General features: G+C 50.5%; 1 protein-coding gene across 4 annotated transcripts in view; it reads right to left on the bottom strand.

Moving 5' to 3' along the window:
* LOC142989126 (arginine-glutamic acid dipeptide repeats protein-like) overlaps window positions 1–14,356 on the bottom strand; it is a 37,343-nt gene extending 22,987 nt beyond the window's left edge. For 2 of the 4 annotated variants that reach the window (XM_076138540.1, XM_076138541.1), the window contains exons 1-7: window positions 14,256–14,356; window positions 12,339–12,435; window positions 10,641–10,745; window positions 5,737–5,785; window positions 4,823–4,947; window positions 3,929–4,028; window positions 3,096–3,194 (exon numbers count right to left, since the gene is read on the bottom strand). In XM_076138540.1, coding sequence (XP_075994655.1) covers window positions 3,096–3,194; window positions 3,929–4,028; window positions 4,823–4,947; window positions 5,737–5,785; window positions 10,641–10,745; window positions 12,339–12,435; window positions 14,256–14,340 — 660 coding nt within the window. In that variant the 5' untranslated portion in view covers window positions 14,341–14,356. Of the gene's footprint in view, window positions 1–3,095; window positions 3,195–3,928; window positions 4,029–4,822; window positions 4,948–5,736; window positions 5,786–8,637; window positions 9,033–10,640; window positions 10,746–12,338; window positions 12,436–14,255 lie in introns of those variants that run through there. The other 2 variants (XM_076138542.1, XM_076138543.1) reach the window with 1 other exon arrangement.
* Window positions 14,357–18,293: the final 3,937 nt, after the last annotated feature.

Here is an 18,293-nt window from a genome sequence, read left to right as displayed (position 1 = left end):
TCCCTCTGACTGTAGGCCAGCATGGTTGACTGTCTCAAACGCTTTCGCCCACCCATAATTACATTTTTTCCTGTTGTACGTGGTGAAACAAACTCTGGTTACACCGCTCCTCTACTCCGCTCCTCTCCCTCCCTCCATTTTTGCGAAACACTTAAACCGCCCGCTGAATGCGCGGCGGCGGCAGCGGCAGCGGCAGGAAGGCTGTGCTGTGCTGTGTCTGTCCGTCCGTGCTTTGGTTGAGATATTTGCAGTTTTCCTGAGCGTAACACGCTGTCGTCACCTCGGAGCGTACGAGACACGTTACTGTCAAACGTGAGGGATTTTCAATTTGCTTTTTTTTGTGCTAAATGTTACTGAGAGAGACGGCGTGCAGCTTTCAGGGCCGTCAAAAGGGCCCAGAGTGTGTTCTGTGGTGGGGACAATCAAAATGAAAACACTCTGTTTTGTCACTTCCTCCCCGGCAGTAATAAAACGGCTTACAAACGACCATGGGAGAGGCTTTGTCTCTGGAATGAAGACGACGCAGAGAAAGGAAAGGTAAAAGGGGGCTGCTTCCAAATTGCTACGGAAGAAAAGGAGGTCCAGGGCCTCGTGTGCAAAGTGGCAGAGGCTGCAGGGCGGAGGGAGAAAAGGTGGGCCGGGGAGGGAGGGAGGGAGGAGGGTACAAAGGGAGTCTGTGGTGGGGGAGGGAGGGTGACAAGTGACCCTGCAGACAGGCTGATTCTGTCATTTCAACGGCCCCCGCTGTCACTTTTATTCACATCTCCACAAGAACGAGAGAGGGGGGGAAAAAAATAGCAGGAAGAAAATAATGAAGCCGGTCCTGGAGGGGATGAGATGAGAGCGGCAGAGGCAGAGGCAGGGCGGAGGGGTGATAAATAAATGAAGAGCAAGCGGGGCTGGTTTGTGTAAGTGCGTCAAGGTCGGGGCTACATTTACACCTGTCCCTCAAGGCTGCAGGGCTGGAAAGGCACAACTGGTGATCAGATCGCTGGGAGACGTGTCCTTGGCGGGCCAAGAGTCAAGCTGCTTCTATGGGCTGTGGGCGCTGCAGGGGCAGGTGAAACACTGACACCCTGCTGACCGCGACAACACACACACAGACACACACACAAACACGGCGCAGAGCAAGGATAACATGGCGTACTGCTCTCATGACACCTCGTACACATTGATTACATCACTCAGTCTTTACATGTTGAACCCGGTAGTAGTTGCTTGATCAAACGTGTGTACTGGCATGATGACTCGCCTAATGTTCTTTTACTGTGTTTACATGCATGCTACACTCTGATTATCTGTCTGTAAAGGTGTGTATGACTGAACATGGAGGTGTTTCACTCTCATACTCTCCACAAAACTGAATTTACAGTCACATAGAAGCAGAATCTTAGCAGAATGTAAGTTCTAACCTGCATGTGAAGGTACTGAGACACACACACACACACACACACACCTCTTACACCGTCTGCGTGTTTCAGACTGGCAGTCGGCGTCACGTAAAATGAATCTTTTCCTTCAGGAGACCCAAACCCATAAATCTGTTCCGTGACGGTTCAGTACATCTTGATTTCAGCAAAAATCTGAGAGGGACTAAATATAAAAGTGAAGCAACATGGATCTGCATCATGACTTCACACTCACACGGACACATTCGTCACCACAAAAAAGTTACTGAAGGTGTTTCATAGAACGCAGAACACTCTCCTTCCTCTCCTTCCTCCTCTCTCTCTCTTTTTTCTATCTGGCCTGTGCTGCAGCGCCACCCAGGGGCGAGTCTGGGTTCCGGTCACATGGGACTTCCGAGAACCCGGAAGTCCCATTTTCGCAGTTTATATTTTAGAGTACAAAAACAAGTTCATAAACTCAGTGGCCTAAGGGGTTAAATATAGAAGAATGTCTAAAGAGGATCTATTTTTCCACAAAGTCAGCATGATGACAGTTTGATGTGATTGAACAGAGCGGCTGAGGCTGAGGCTGAGGCTTACTGGGGCGATCTGTGAAGTAGAATCTGGTTATTTACAGCTTCTAGTGTGGGACCACTCCTGTGTTCCCTGGACATGTGGTTGGTCTGTGGTGGACCTGCTGTGGCAGATTATGGCAATAAAGCCTCCTATCAACATGCCTGCCCCCCCCCCGGCCCCCCCTCCTCTGATCATCTTTGCACAGCAGTTTAAGCCTGGCGCCAGCAAGCATGCATAAATAAGAGCAGCTCATAAGCAGCCCACAAAAAGGACGCTTGACTTAATTTGTTGTGATTCGCTGCGGTGCTGCTGCCATGGGCTCTGGCTTCATTCAGATATGCCCGTCACGTTCAGTCGCAAAACCCCAATACCGGCTCTCGCTTTCCTCCGGATGAGAGTTTGCCGGATCGGGAGCTCGTCTGCTCAAGACGAAGAAGAAGACGACGAGCGCACGCCGGCATTAGCGAACAATATCAGAGCGGTTAAAGAGGGCGACGCACATGGGAGGAGGAGAGACTCACACAATGGGATGGATGTGAGTGGCGGAGGCTCGTTTGACTAAGATCAACAGTCACATCAGTGGGTAGTGCTCTCTTTAAAAGCAGTGGGCTTACAGACGTGTAGCACGGCGTGTGATAAAGCATCAAGGCCACAGTCGCAGCGCTCCGTGGCTTTGACATGCTGATATCCAGCCCTCTCATCCCCCCCCGACCCCTCCCTCCCGCCCGTCTGCTGTTTGATCAGAGAGAGAGGGGCTGCCATTTTCTCATTCTAGTCTCTTCAACAGCTGTGGTGAAATTCACATCTAAATTCAAATGGAGGCCAACATTATCATCCCTCAATCTTTTTTCCCTTTCCAGTCGTTCACGGCAGAGATTTATTCTGTGGGCGATAAACAGGATGCAGCTGCTCGGGGAGCCTTGGAGGAACTGGAAACGGATGACTGTTTTTACTGATGTCTTGCGAGGGCGGCTCCAAGAGGACAGCTTTAACTCTCTCAACAGCTCCCTCTAAAGACACAGGCCCAGCGCTGACACGCAGCAGCAGGAGCAGGAGCACACAACACCGCACAACATCATTCACATGTGTCGTGTGATGCGTGTGTGTCAGTTTGCCGTTTCCCACACTTACCACTTCGTCCTCAGACCAGCACTTCTCTATCAGCTTGGGCACGGGCTTCTTCACCAGGCGCTGCAGAGCCTTGCCTGCGTCGTAGCTGCTCTCGTGTAGCTGAGGGCAACAATCACACAAGCAGAACAATCAGAACGCACGCAATCACAGAAACAAGATCATATTCATCCTCTGAGGTTCGCCTGGAATACCCTCAGCATTACAGAGACATGTTCATTTCATTCTAATATAAATAGATTTCATATCAAAGGAGGTTTTTTTACTAGAAATCTCCACCTGAGGCAGAGCGCCAGAGGAGAAGACACGCAGAGATCCAAGAAGCAGCGAGGATACAAACGAGGCGGTGACAAAGGCGACCGTTGTGCCGCTCCGGGCCGTGTGTGTCATATTGAATCGGGAGGAACGGGGCAGCGCGGAGAAGCTCTTTCACCGAGGATAAACAAGCATTACTCATTGGAATTGCAAATAGAGACGAAGGTCGAGAGACGACGACCTGCCAGCTATGTTAATTTTTTTTTTTGTTAACTGTTTATAGAGTCTGAATATAAATGCCCTGTTTGTGATGATTGTAATCTCTTTCTTCTGCTTGATTCCTCTGTATTCATTGTCAACGTGAGGGACAAATCTCTCATTATGGCTAATATAGTGTCAGCCTGAGGATTCACCTGGCTGGTGTGTGTGTGTGTCGGGGGGGAGGGGTCTCCATCAGAGTAGAGCCGCATCCTAACAGAGCTCAGAGTGAAAATCGCTGCGTTCCAATTACAAAATAATACAGTGATGTGCCGGTGAATGGATTTCTACTGTTGAACTGACTGGTTGGCATGGATACTTACAGTGTTAAGTGCATTTAATGTAGTGTCGTCCCGAGAGGCTGCTAGACACCCGTCTTCTGTCGAGCCTCCGTCACACATCCCGGCAAAGGCAGCCATGCTCCTGAGGGCACAAGATGGAGAACATCAACATCACACACACTCACAGAGATGCTACTGTACCAGGCTACTGTATGAGCTCATCGTCCCTACAGGAAGTGTGTTTTAAGTGTGACTCCTTTCTATGGATGGTGTCACAATATGGTTCTCGTATTATAAATTTAGACGCCATTAGCATTATAGTCAAACTGTGCCGGTTTGGGGAAAGCAGCCAATCACAGTGCAGAGCCGCCCTGCAGGCAGCTAAACCACAGCAGAACGCACACAGCTGACATGTTTATGTTGTGTAAAGCTGAGGTGCCAGCGTGTGTTCATCGCCCTTTTTAATCGTGAGTGTAACATTTTTGTTCCGCACAGCTGTCGCCTCCATCCATGTGAGAATCCACTCGATCAAAGAAGTCTACGGCTGAGTATCGAATCAAATCTGACCTAATGATACGATTAAACTTTGATGTGATTTGTACAATAATGGCTTCACAGTGACAGATCAGGATGAATTACACAGCAGACACAGATGCTGCTTTACTGATACGCCATATAAAGCCCATTAAATACTATAATATACAATGATAATTTAATTAATGATGCTGAAACATTACAATAGATAATGTAACTAATTGGATTACATGACATCATTGTACATTGGATAAAATGCTAGATGCTAGGCTAAAATCCTTTGATGGGTTAATTTCACATCATGTCTTTGCACAGGTGAACACACACACACACACACACACACACACACACACACACACACACACAGAGGAGGGACCTGTGTTTGTGTCTCTCTCAGCTCACCTTGCAGCTCTGAGGTACATGAGAAGGTCACAGTCGTTGACCCCTGGCATCCAGACCAGCTCCTCATTCTCGGTCACGGCCTGGCCACCAGGGGAGGGGAAAGGCTGCAGCTCTGGGAGCTTGGCCTAATTAGGTCCAGGGAGAAGGAGAGAGACAGATGGTGTCACACTACAAATAGCACAGAAGCTTGAGGAAAATATCGCCTTTCAACCCCCTGTCAACTGCTCTTCACCGCGCGGCTGAGTGGTGGCAGGAAGGAACGGGGAGAAGCTACACTCACGGCGGCTCGGGTTCGTCACAGACTTAACACCGGAGCTGAACTACTCCGGTGGCGCTCTGTACGTGCCTCGGGGCGGAGGAACCAGAGCGTCTCATGACTCTGGGTGCTTGTTTTGGTGCGCATTTAAAAGCAACACGGCACGCACAGCTGATCCTCGCTCAGCCGGGGAAACACTGTTAATATTTGACTAATCTACCTAAACACAAGCAAGTTTGTACAAGACCTGCTGCTCTTTACTGTGGCTTCACACGACGCAGCCAAATAAGGCCAGGGGCTAACAGCACATACGCAAACATCATGCAAAGCTCTGTGCACGCCACATTCCACCCATGTCTGCAGAGGGAAGCTGCCATTTTAATATCTTATCTATATAATCTTATCTCTATTTTAGACGATCGCATTCAACATTATCACCTAAACTTGTGGAAATAAAGCTGCAGCTGACGTTAACTTGTGAGACATGTTATGAAAGGATGAAGCACTCTTCGGTTGATTATTATAAATGATAAGCTACATCCAGACATGAAGTGTAAGGCTGGAGTGAGATCAATGAGATGTGTGTGTGATAACGGCATGAGCATGTTCAGTGAGAGAGAGAAGCTGCTTGTGACTTGTGTACTGTGTGATCACTTACTTGGTGACTGGGGCCCACTCTGATCTCCCCCTGTGTGCTGTTTAGTCGCCTGCAAAGAGATAAAGAAGGCAGAATGAACATAAAAATATGTATTTGGCCGAGTGTCGAGAGTAGCTTAAAGGAATCTGCCTGCTGTGTGCCTGTTGATCCGGCTGAGCAACTGTAAAAAGGTTCAAACTCACAACTGGGGGGGATCTTTTTCTTATTTTATTACAGAACAGACTGAAGCTTAAAGGCAGGAAGGGAGAAAAAACAAAACTCATAATTCAAACGCAGGAGAAAGATCAGAACTAGACAGAGGGGGACAGAGTCTGCAGTCTGAGGAGACGCATCTGTGTGTTTGATTCTTTATTCCGGAGAGCAAAGCGGCAGATTCTTTGCTCTTTTGCTCCGGCAGCAGCAAAGCTGAGCCGAGCACATTTGCAAGCCCTGATATTGTGGATGCAGCAATAAAACAGAATCCCCTAAAAGGTGGGAGGGGGAGCGCGGCTACACAGGGACTCACAGGGGCTGGAGCCTCCAGAGCGGCGGCGGCGGCGGCTGCTGGTGCAAATGTTGGTAGCCATAGCAACTGCAATTTAATAATAGTGTTCCGAATCTCCAGCTGCAGTGGATTAAAGAAAATGACAAGATGTTCCTTTTGAAAAGCCTTTCCCTCTGTTGCCTAGGTAACGGCGCTGATTTTCATACAGGCGAGCGCGGGGCGGCCCAGAAACTGTCAGCGTGATTTGCACCCATAGAAGCCTCGCACTCCATCAGGGAGACCTGGCTGAAACCGGAGTCCACGTCCCTCCGGTCGCTTTACAGACCTGCAACCACAAAAGCCTGTGACGGATTCATATTCCACCCGACTCCCCCTCATAAGAGACTCCCCCCCTCCCCCCCCTCACAGACGGGGGGAGAGAGAGGTAGAGGAGTAATCCATACCGTATGCACTATGGCTGAGAGAAGACCTGGCACACACAGCAGCCGCACAGGCCAAGTGGATTTTAACAGCAAGTCCAGTGACCCCCAGCCTATCAGGACAGTTTGCTAGCGTTGCCGTGCCAACACATGTTCCAATACTTCATCACATTTTATTTACAAACGGCAATAAAGTCAGAGCAGATAAGAGGAAGTGAACGGCCGTGAGACTTCGGCAGTGGGTTTAAATAAGCTGTGACAAATGTGCTGATCAGATTCAAAAAGCCTCTCTTCCATCTTATACGCGCTGATTTGTATCTAAACAGCTTTGAGATGCCTTCCAGACATGTGACTCATACTTTAGGGCGTTTTGCTTATATTATTCTTTAACCTGAAACTTTGGAAGCAGCTATTATAAGTGATTGACGCACAAATCGCTCTGTGGGAAGCAGAAGTTGTGCAATAATTCTTTGGGTTTGTGTCAGATGGTAAATCTGGGAACACGTAAACACATTAATGTGTTCTAGCGTCTCAGCCAAAGTACAAGCCTTCATATATTGGTGTGGATCCGGGCTTGTAGGAGGGAATGTGATGGTTCCTCTTCCTGCAGGTGCCCAAATAGAACAGAAAGGTTTTCTGTTGAGAGAAACTTCTCCAAACGTATTCCTGACAATGTGCACTCTGTCGGGCCCACAGTATATCTGGCAGTTGGCTGTGAGGATGACAAATGAGGACATGTGCACCAGAATAAGAACTCAGACTGGAGACAGCCATGTTATACTCCTGCACATCCTGAGAGCAGAGGAGTCGACATTCAGATGGAATGCAGCAACGGTCCGGAGAGAGGAGGCGGAATACAGATGGATTGCAGCGGGAAGCTCTCAGGACTTTCCAGACGGTCTGCAGGTAAAGTCAGAACCAGGAGGAGCCTGTAGAGTAGCAATGTGACCAAAATATAACCTTACTTTTAAACTAAATCAGATGTATCTCACAAAGATCCCAGTGCTTACAGGCGAAGGATAGGATGTGTTGTTTACAGATCAGGAAGAACAAAAGGCTCAGGACTATGATGCTATTTTTATTTCCTGATTTAATAGTCTGAGTAATGCTAAACCTGTTACAGTAGTAAACACAGGAGAAAGGGTATTGACAAGTAAACGACTGGTTATACAAATGTAATCAAAGATTTATTCCTTTTATATTAATTCAAAGCCCAGCAGCTCCTCCTCTCCTCTCCTCTCCTCTCCTCTCCTCATGTACTTAAGTTATTGTTGTTGCTCATTAAACTCAAACAACAACGTGACGGTCTGGTCAACTTTGTACGTGCGTGCGTGCATGCTTGTGTGTGCAATCAAGGCTGGCCCCGCCCCCTCTATCAATTCCAGCCAATCGCCGCTCGAGCCTGTGGCACACTGACATAATTGCGGCGCACAATAACAAGAAGCCAACTTCAGCATGTCACAGCCATGACGAGCAACACACAACACACACACACACACACACCCCCGGCCCCGCTTTGTGTGACTGTGTGTGTGTGAGCGCCGCGTCGCTCCGTGCGCCATGTCATCTCGATTGTAAACACGGAGGCTGCTGCAGCAAAATGGAGCCCCGGCAGCCTCTCCGGCAGGCAGGCAGCCTCTCCGGGGCTCCGTGAGTGTGTAAGAACGAAACCGGAGACGCGTTTATAAGCGACCGCGTCTCAACATAAAGCCCCGGCGGTCAGACGGAGGTGCGGAGCCGCGGCCGGTACACTGAGCCTCACGGTGCCGCGGAACGCAGCGCGCAGAGCGGTGACAGGGCTGCACGCCGTGAAATCACCACAAAGTGCGGGGACGCGACAACAACACAGCCGGTAAACACAATGACAGCGATGCAGCCAGCTCACACACACACAATAGACACACACACTTTTGTCAGGCAGCCGGAACGCGAGTCGCAGAAAGGAGCCGAGCGCCGGAGCCGAGCGGAGAAAGCGGCAGCATCGAGCCGAGCACCTACCTCCGCGGGCTGAACAGATCGTCCATTTCTGACATGGAGCCCTGCAGGTTGGGCGGTGACACTGTGTGCACTCGCTCGTTGGGTTCGAGTCCCCCTCACCCACCTATTTGTAGGTGCTCAAAATGGAGAAGCGCGCATTCGCTCCGGAGATGAGGCTCACTGAGCTTGTGCTGTGACCTCAGCATGCACGTAGCAGCGTAGCACAGCGCCGCTCCGCTCCTGTGCGGGCACTACTGAGCATGTGCTGCGACCTTACACACACACACTCACTCACTCACACACACACACACACACACACAGCAGGCGCACACACAAAGCAGACACGCAGGCAGGATACGGAATTCATCTCTCCTCGTATGTCTGCGCCATAATAAACAAGGCTGAAATTGCGCGGCGGCGGCAGACAGCTCGCTCAGAATACCAAAGCAGCGGAGGGAGAGGGAGGGAGGGAGAGGAAGGGAGGGAGGGAGGAGGAGGAGGGGGACGGGGCCCTGGAGCAGGGGGATCCCAACTGGCAACCCCTCCTGCCAATGACAAGGACTGCTGTCACTTGAACAAGTGAGGCCAACAAATTCGGAATTAAATGAAACAGCTCCTAACGAACATGTGACCACACAGGAGATCTAAAGACTCTTGGGGGGCCGCTGGAGTCCTGCAGGACCATGGAAGAGACAAGACCCTGAACATTGAACACAAGAAAGCAGCTCCACCCCGGCTGCAGACCTTCTAAAGGTCAGAAACGTTAAGAATAGAACATTAACACATTCACAATCTGCATCTAAACAAGAATACACTAAGAGACACAAAGTCCATGATCTCACTCCAGTAAAGGCAGGACCGGTCTGGAACATGACAATACCATGAGATGTATTGTAAAGTCAATTCTTTACATTTACTGAGCCTGTAAACAGACTGACTGAACTCTATGAACCTGATCCATCCTGTTTACTTCTCATTTAAACAGGAGATAGTTAAAAACAAAGTCTATCAGCAGGTCACGTGTGTTCTCACAGGCAGGGAACTGAAGTCCAACCTGCTCAGGCGTCCAGATGAAGAGGATCACAGCTGAGCGACATCATGTATGACATCAGGTTTTCATACAGGCTCTTTGTTGTTCTGTATTATTGTAACATTTCTCCTGGAGCCAAACATAACTAAGATGCTCCTAATATTACATTTAATATGGAAAACACACACTAATTAACTCCTGACATGCCACTTGACAAGAATCAACAAAGGCCACTGACAGTGACAGAAGGGGGGGATGGGAGGGGGGGGGGCTCATAATGACATCACATTAGTATCAGACCTTATGCACTGATAACATTGAGTGCAGTAATTAGCAACACAGCATCATTAGACACACAACTGTGGAACCACGGCTGCATCGCAGAGACGGGAACAGCACGAGAGGAACGTGCTCTGTGTGTGAGTGTGTCTGTGTCTGTGTCTGTGTGTGTGTGTGTGTGTGTGTGTGTGTGTGTGTCTGTGTGTGTGTGTGTGTGTAAGCTCATCTGCTGCCCTGGAACAACACTGCTGCATATTCATGCTCCTCTGATGCAGAAGCAGGATATGAACAATGTCATGTTCTTGCTGTGTTGCCTATAGGTGACGTTGTATTAAAGTTATAGTTAATAGGCAGGAGAGGGAGATGTGGCATTTTATGAGAAATAATAATGTAGATTTTATGCAGGAAGGAGCAATAATTGCTGTTTTCTCCGGAGCTGCACAGGTAAATGAGATCATAAAGCTTTATCACTCCAGTGTAACAAAGCCTTTATCCCCAGGAGAAGACCCCCAAATCCTAACACCTGTGTATAAGATCCATGTGTGTGTTGTATAAAAACATGGCCCGGCTCTAATTTACCACTGTAATCTCTCTGGGAGCTATATATCCATGACTTCTGCTCGTTAAAGGAAGCAGTGAATGTGTCTCTGCCTTTGTTCTGCTGAGGGGAGCAGCAGAGGACAGAGAGGACAGAGTGGACAGAGATCTTCCTCACCTGGTCTCCGGGTTATATCCCAGGATATAGAAGAAGGAGTCGGCGCGGGCTTTGAACTCCCTGGCAGCAAAAATGTCGGAGAAATGGGAAATGTTGCATTTCCCCCTGGAAGACAGAAGGAAGAGGAGCTTTAATAGGCGAGAAACAACCACATGACAAAGTGATACGCTGGCAGGAGTGGCACCCCTAATTAGAGGCTGTGGGGGGGTTTTGGTGTGTGTGTGTGAGGTGACAAATCCGGCAGCAGGGATCCGGAGCCTGTCAGGGCCTGCTGACTTTGCTGTGAGGCTTCCAGCTCCGGCTATTGAACCTGTAAATACAAGCTGAACATGTCAGCTCTGCCCCGGCTGCTGCCGCCTGTGTGGGATACACACGCTTTACTGACGGGGACGGGAATTCAACCTGCGCTTCTCTCCCTGGCCTGACGTGATTACCCCCCAAAGAGCCCGAGGAGCCCGGCGCTCCGACCACATCTTGATACCATTCCCGTTCCCCAGCACCCGGGTGTCTGGGCCAATCAAAATAACAGACATCACAGGCGAGCGGGGGCAAGGCCGGCCCGGCCCAGCAGCAGCGTCTTCCTCCCCTTGAAGAGATTAAAAGGGAAGCGAGCGGTGCCGTCTGCGGAGAGCTGTGTGGCATTACGGCATCTCGCTGGAATTCTCTCCCATTTATCCCGAGCCTTGAGACTGGAGTGAAATCAAAGGGCGCTCTGTGCAGGGAGAAGTTGCAGCTAATTTGCCCTGAAATCAGCGGTTTCTGACAGACACGGCTTTGACTCCCCGCCTGCTGCGCCGCTCACACATGGTTTGGGTTAGAGGGAGAGGGGAAGCGGGAGAGGTGGGACGGGGCCGGGCCGGGCCAGGAACGGATAAGCGGGAAGAGACGGAGGAGGAAGGGATTGAGTGCAAAGGGAGAATATCCCATTTTTCAGACGGGGACGTTAATCACGCCTGTGTGCTCCTTTCCCCCCCCAAAGCTAAACTCTGAAAGAATTCCACCGCTTTGGCTGCAGCGGCTCATGTGGGTCAGCAGAGATCAGACGCCTTCTGTCAAGCATGTGTGTGTGTGTGAGTGGAGGCCACCAGGAGCCATTTTAAGCTGTGTGTTCATATCCACTGTGTGTGTTTCTGCTCTGAGCCTTCATTTGTCACTCCGGCTCACAGCAGGAGAGGAATGGAGGTTTGGGACTCGTGAACGTACAGGAAGGGAATTACTTCAGCACAGTGTGTACCATGTAGATTAGAAGAAGATACTTAACAGGAAATGGACACATGTGCATCAGAATAAGTATGACATCATTGTAGTGGCGTCATTCTTGTGTATCGCAGTTATTCAATCATTCCTGTGTTTCAATCAGAGCCCCAGTGTGAGGGGTTTGTTTGTCCATTTACAAGAGTGAAATCTGTTCTAACAGCATCACCATGGCGACGGGAATGAGGTTTAATATTTAAATAATATAGAATAATAGGATTAAACGCTGTAGATGACAAAAAAAGATGTATGAGTCATCCATATGGATTTGTTTTGCTCCAAGAATATAAAATGAAATATGGATCTTTGGTTACATTTTCAAACAGGCCCCGACTCTGAAGCCTGATCTAAACTCAGGACTGCAACCAAACACTGGAAAGGAACAAGCTGACCTACATGCATACATACAGGTGTGTGTGTGTGTGTGTGTGCGTGCGTGTTTACCTGAGAGCAGCAGCATGGTAAGTGTCCACGTAGTCGGAGATGAAGAGTTCTCGACTCCTGACAACTGGATCTGTGATAACCAGTTCCCGGCCAGAGTCTAAGGGGAGAAGGTATTTAAACATTTAACCACACTGATAAGCAAACACATTCATCCAGGACACAACACGAGTGGAGATCAAGCCGGCTGTGTGTTTGAAGTGACTAATAACAGGCTGAGTGCAGCTCTGCTTAGGGCCGGAGTAACAAGTGCCTCAGCGGAGGTCAATATTAAGCCTCATAATTCAATAAAGCCAATAAAGTGCAGTCCCTGAGGAGAGCACATAATGTTCAGTCCTCCCGTGGAATGACCCTGTCGGGGGGTTCAGGCACGTCAGCGGGACTCGCGGCTGACAAATGACCTCAGCTGTGGTGCGTGGTGGCCGCCGTGCTCCGGCCTTGTGACATCAATTCCAATAATCTTGAGTCCCGGCTGCAAGGACAGACTGCAGATAGGAGAACGCCGAGCGGTGAGCCGAGGGTCTGTGTGTGTGTGTGTGTGTGTGTGTGTGTGTGTGTGTGTGTGTGTGTGTGTGTGTGTGTGTGTGTGTGTGTGTCTGTGTGTGTGTGTGTGTGTGTGTGGGGAGGGAGGGGGCTCAGCTGATGACATCAATGAAGTCTTCCATCTACGGTGACCAGACGAGTGACGGCTCAAAGACACACAGAGGCGGCGGCGGTGGCGGCGGCGTCTGGTCTTGTTTACTTGTAATTGTGAGTGAATATGTATTTGTTGTTTGGGTGTGAAGAGTGAGACGAGGTTTGGATTCAGTGAGGTGAGGAGACTGACTGAGGCTCAGCCATCAGGGGCATGTTAGCTAAAGAGAACCGCCAAGTGCTAATAGGATGTGTCAACAGGTGTGTGTGTGTGTTTGTGTGTGTGTGTGTGTGTGGTGAGGCTGTGTACACTGAGACACTTTTTCTAATGTGAAGCTTGAAATGAAGCTCAGCCCAGAAGCAAAGGCAGGGAATCACACATTCAACAACAACAACCCTGAGAAGATATGTATGATCAGTAAGTGTGTATAAGTGACTGATTGAATAATTATCACTGATTCCAGGCTGATAGATGTTGTTTTCCCTACATTAACAAGTAAGTCGTGTGTCAATTTATGAATAGTTTATTAAAGAACTAAAGAAATGTGAGCGCACTCCTCATCAAATATGAATTAAAAGAAAATCAAATCTTGAACTTGAGCTGAACTTCTCTAAGCCTCAGTCAGTGGAGGCTGTAGTGAGGCTGTGTGAGGCTGTAGTGAGGCTGTAGTGAGGCTGTGTGAGGCTGTAGTGAGGCTGTAGTGAGGCTGTGTGATGAGCAGGACGTCAGATCAGAACCTGGCAGAGAGCAACAAGCTGCTCCTCTAACAGGCTGAACCGAAGCAGGGAGCTGGCATTTATCACAACAGAGCAGAACAAAGCATTAAGGCTTCACACAGAGAGTCACACTTAAACAAATGTGACTGGCTCTGTGGAATCTGCTCCAGAATTTAATCAGTCGGCGGAAAACTGTGGAAGTGCTGGTGTGAGAGACGGAGAGAGACCACTGCCTCTGATGCTCTCTGTGTGTGTGTGTGTGTGAGTGTGTGTGTGTGCTCAAGGGCCACATGACACTGCGGGTTATTAGCACTTGACAGTGCTGCTGTCTGGCTTGGAGGAGCGTTGCCCGGGGAACAGTGCAGAGCCGAGGGACGCCGTCTTCTGCTTTGGCTCTGAAATGTGATTCACCGCCAGCTCTTACACTCTCTGAGCACAGGCAGGTGTGTGTGAGTATTCCAGAGAGAGGGCTATTGAGCGGTGTGTGTTAGCGAGAGGAAGTGTATTTACATTCAGAGTGTATACACACACACACGCACACACACACACACACGGGCGGGGCAGCCTCACCGTTCTCGTTGTTGCGGTCCTGCACCAGGTGCTGGTACACGGAGTCGGGAACCTCTGACTGGCGGTAGTACCATTTCACATTCATCAGCAGATGGTCCCGTTTACTCTGTAACACACAGAGAGAGAGAGAGAGAGTGAGTGAGTGAGCAGCAGAAGAGAGAGGGGGGAAGATTGGGGAGAAAAATCCCACAATAAAATAAACCAACATTATTGTGTTTGTTAACGATGTCACAGACCGGCCTCTTGGCAGACGCTGTGTGTGTGTGTGTGTGTGTGTGTGTGTGTGTGTGTGTGTGTGTGTGTGTGTGCAGATGCGTTGTTTATGAGTCACACCCGCCCATGCCAGGACGCACACAGAGAGGCCAAGTCAATTAAAAAGGGATTGCCGAGCATTTAGAGCCTTAATAAAGTAAACAGTGGGACGGCTGCTGCTGGAGGAGCAACGGGGAGGAAGAGGAGGAGGAGGAGGAGGAAGAGGAGTGCTCGGTCTCTACCTTCATATCTGCTTACTTAATACCGTTGATCAAGAGAGCTCTTAAGTGACTCTAACACACTCAGGTGAAGTCTCTTGTCTGGCCTCTTTGCTCTCTCTCTCTCTCAGCACCGCCATCTACTGGCCTGACAAGCAAGTGCAGGCAAAGCAAAGCCCTGTAGTTCACGAAAGAGACCAGCAGGTGGCAGCACTGAGGTGAGATGGAAGTGCTAGGGCTCCAGTCAATGAAATAAGAGAGAGAGGGGTGAGTAAGGGAGGGGGGAGACGGGGTGAGTGATGAAAAAGGGCAAGATACAGTTTTCATTTGGCGATATAAAATATTTATCATGCTTTCACATAAACCCAACTGACCGACACGGTGGTTTAAGAGAACATTACAGAGCTAAAAGCCGAGCTGAGAGACACCTGCAGCACGGAGCGAGGAGAGGAAGAAGAGGAAGGGAGGAAGAATACAGAGCGATGTGAGGAAGGAGAGAGAGAGAGAGAGAATGTTAATGTACTGAATGTAACTACAAGCTAACACAGCTCAGTCCACAGGCAAGCTTGCAGATTGGCAGAATGGAGTGTGTGTGTGTGTGTGTGTGTATGTGTGTGTGTGTGTGTGTAAGTAAAGGAACATGAGGTCAGCACTCAGATATTTAAAGCTTTACACTACATTGTCCTGTTATGTCACTGGGGAGGAGCAGAGCACAGGCAGCCAAGCACATCATCACCTCCCTAAACCCTCAAGACGACCTCTGCTTTCCCCATTCCTCTCTCTCCCTCTCCCTCCCTTCTCCTTCCTCCTCCTCCTCCTCTTCCTCCTCTAGCGACGGCAGCACCCTCCATTTTCTTTCCCCCCGCTCCTCTCCTTCTCTCCCCGTGTTTCTCCAACCTTGAGCAGGAAATCAGTGAGTAAGTGAGCCTGGACGTGTTAAACAGCAGCTGGCACGCACTCAGTCGGGCTGCATTGGCGCTCTGGGTGATTGTGTGCGCTCGCAGCACGTGTGTGTATGTGCCCGCACACACACACACACACACGCACACGCACACGCACAATCCCAGCGATTCAAGAGCGGCGTGCTGATGGGGTGAGACAGAGCTGGAGCACTTAGACACACTGTGTGAAGAAATGTGTGCAATGACGTCATGCTGCTCCCTCCTCTCCTCTCCTCCCCCCTCCCCCCTCCCAGCCCTTAGCCCACCCATTCCAACCTGTCATCCGCCCAGTGTGTAGACATTGTTGCCTCGTAGAGAAACAGGCTGCCCGCCACCACAGAACAAGCTGTCATCCTCTGCTCGTACCTACATAATTAATACTTTCTAAGCGTGTGTAAAAGCTCCCAGCGAGCCACCTGAGCGTCATTATCTGCCGCCGAGCCGCCAAATGAAAGGGATTTCATAGACGGGCGGCTCATCCACGCTCCATTATTTCAAAGATGACACAAATATTATTACTGACTATTGCATCAACTCTCATCAGCATCTCTCCCGTCTCTACCTTGTTGCTGCATCTCGGGGCGGCAGATTGCTGTTTAGATGCTCGCAGCGGCGTTGAGCGCTCTTCAGGCGAGGGAGGGAGGGAGGGGGGAGCTACATATGGAGCAAGTGGTGGGAGTGAGGCATAGCTTTCAATTATCATAATTCTATAAACATGCAGGGTAGAGGAGCGAGGAGATAACAGGAGGGGAAAATGGAGGAGAATGACAGGAGGCTCAGACTGAGAATGGACCTGAAGCAGGCGTGATGTCTGGGCGAGCGGAGAGAGAGGGGGAGAGAGAGAGAGGGAGAGAGAGAGAGAGGGAGAGAGAGTGTGTGTGTGTGAAAGAGGGAAATTGATTGGAGACGTTCCACACACACACGCTGCCTGGTGGAGAGAGAGAGAGAGAGAGAGAGAGAGAGCGAGAGAGAGAGAGAGAGGAGCGCACGGCGGCCATCTTTAGTGTCCTTCCTGCTAGAGGCTAAACGCGGCCCTGCCCTCCCTCCTCCTGGACCCTAGACCTGGGGAATGCTGCTCCTCTCTGCGGAGGGGCCCGGAGACTTACTAACACACTACTGAGAGAGAGGGGGGGGAGAGAGAGAGAGAGACAGAGAGAAGAGCAAAGGAAGAGGGAGAGGGGGTGAAGCCGGAAAGAGGGCTGTATTAAGGAGGAGGAGGGGGCGAGGGAGGTTCAAGATCTTCTCATTTCCTCAAGACTTTACATTACAACTGTCCTCCTCCTGCTTTGCTCAAAGGCCCGGGGCAGCGGGCGAGCGAGGCCTCTATTCACAGAGAAGATATAAACCTGAGAGTCATGCTTTTGGGGCCGAGCACAATGGCTGCCTCCCCCACTCACTCACTCACCCCTCCCTCCCCCACTCACCCCTCCCTCCCTCACTCACTCACTCCCCCCGGTGGCGCACACACACACACACACACACACACACACACACACACACACACAGGGGGCAGATTGTAGTGGGGCCGCAGCTCCACAGGGTCAAAGTTGTGGATGCGTTGGAGAAGCTGGCGAGAGGTGAGCGAGTCAGAGACGAGTCACAGCGCTCGCCGCCACTCTGCTCGTCTTTGTGTCGGTGGCTTAATTGTCTCTGTGACGAGCCGAAGATGGCCGCCCCTCAGAGCCACAACGGCCCCGTATGAGGAGGAGTCTTTGTGCGGCTCTGTGTGTGTGTGTGTGTGTGTGTGTGTGTGTGTGTGTGTGTGTGTGTGTGTGTGTGTGTGTGTGTGTGTGTGCGTGTGTGCGTGTGTGCGTGCGGTCAAAGTCGGGAGCCGGGGCCCCCGTGTACGACCGCACCGCCACAAAGGCTCGGGGGGGAGCGGGGAGATACGGAGGGCAGGGTCTCTCTTTACGAGCGGAGGCTTTTAATGTGAAAAGAAACACGCTGGGCTGAGAGAGGGAGGAAACGATGGACTGATGGAGGAGCAGCTCCATGTTCTCCTCTGGGAGGAGGCGAAGGAGACAGAAGAGGAGGAGGAGGAGGAGGAGGGACAAGCAACATCTGCTCACTGGAGGACTTTACAATATGGCCGACAGCTCACAGCCAACTTGAACCGTGACAGAACTGAGGGAACGTTGTTGCAACCTGTAACCCTCAAACCAGAACGCCCCCTCTTCCTCCCTCTTCCTCCCCCTTCCTCCCCCTCCCCTCCTCCCCTCACTGTAACACACGAGCCTTGCTTTAAACAGAACCAGACCCTCTCCCTCCCACACGCCGGCCCCCAGTGCACCTCGTTAACAGGAAACCTCTGTTTATTTTCCCTGCTTTTCAAACACTCTCTTCTTCCTCTGCTAACCCTGTTAGCCTCCCCCCTCCCCCCCCGCCCCGGTGACATCAGCAGCCAGGATCTATGACTTCCTCCGGGAGGTGGTGGCCCAAAGTAAGGAAGGAAAGATGGAACCCAAAGGCACAGACAAAGGAGACGGCGGACAGAAAGGGAAGGAAGGAAGGAAGGAGGGAGGGAGGGAGGGAGGGAGGTCAAACGGGCGAGAGCAGCGGCGGCTCTGTGTTAGCCAGGAATGTCAATCAGTCCAGCTAGGCTAGCAGGCTGCTGAGGCAACAGCTTA

The sequence above is a fragment of the Genypterus blacodes genome, unplaced genomic scaffold (assembly GCF_046128005.1).
Source record: "Genypterus blacodes isolate CSIRO-AG114 ecotype Tasmania unplaced genomic scaffold, CSIRO-AGI_Gbla_v1 ptg000374l_1, whole genome shotgun sequence".
Lineage (NCBI taxonomy): Eukaryota > Metazoa > Chordata > Actinopteri > Ophidiiformes > Ophidiidae > Genypterus > Genypterus blacodes.
The sequence above is the reverse complement of the archived record's forward strand: the minus strand, read 5'-3'. Positions and strand labels throughout refer to the sequence as shown.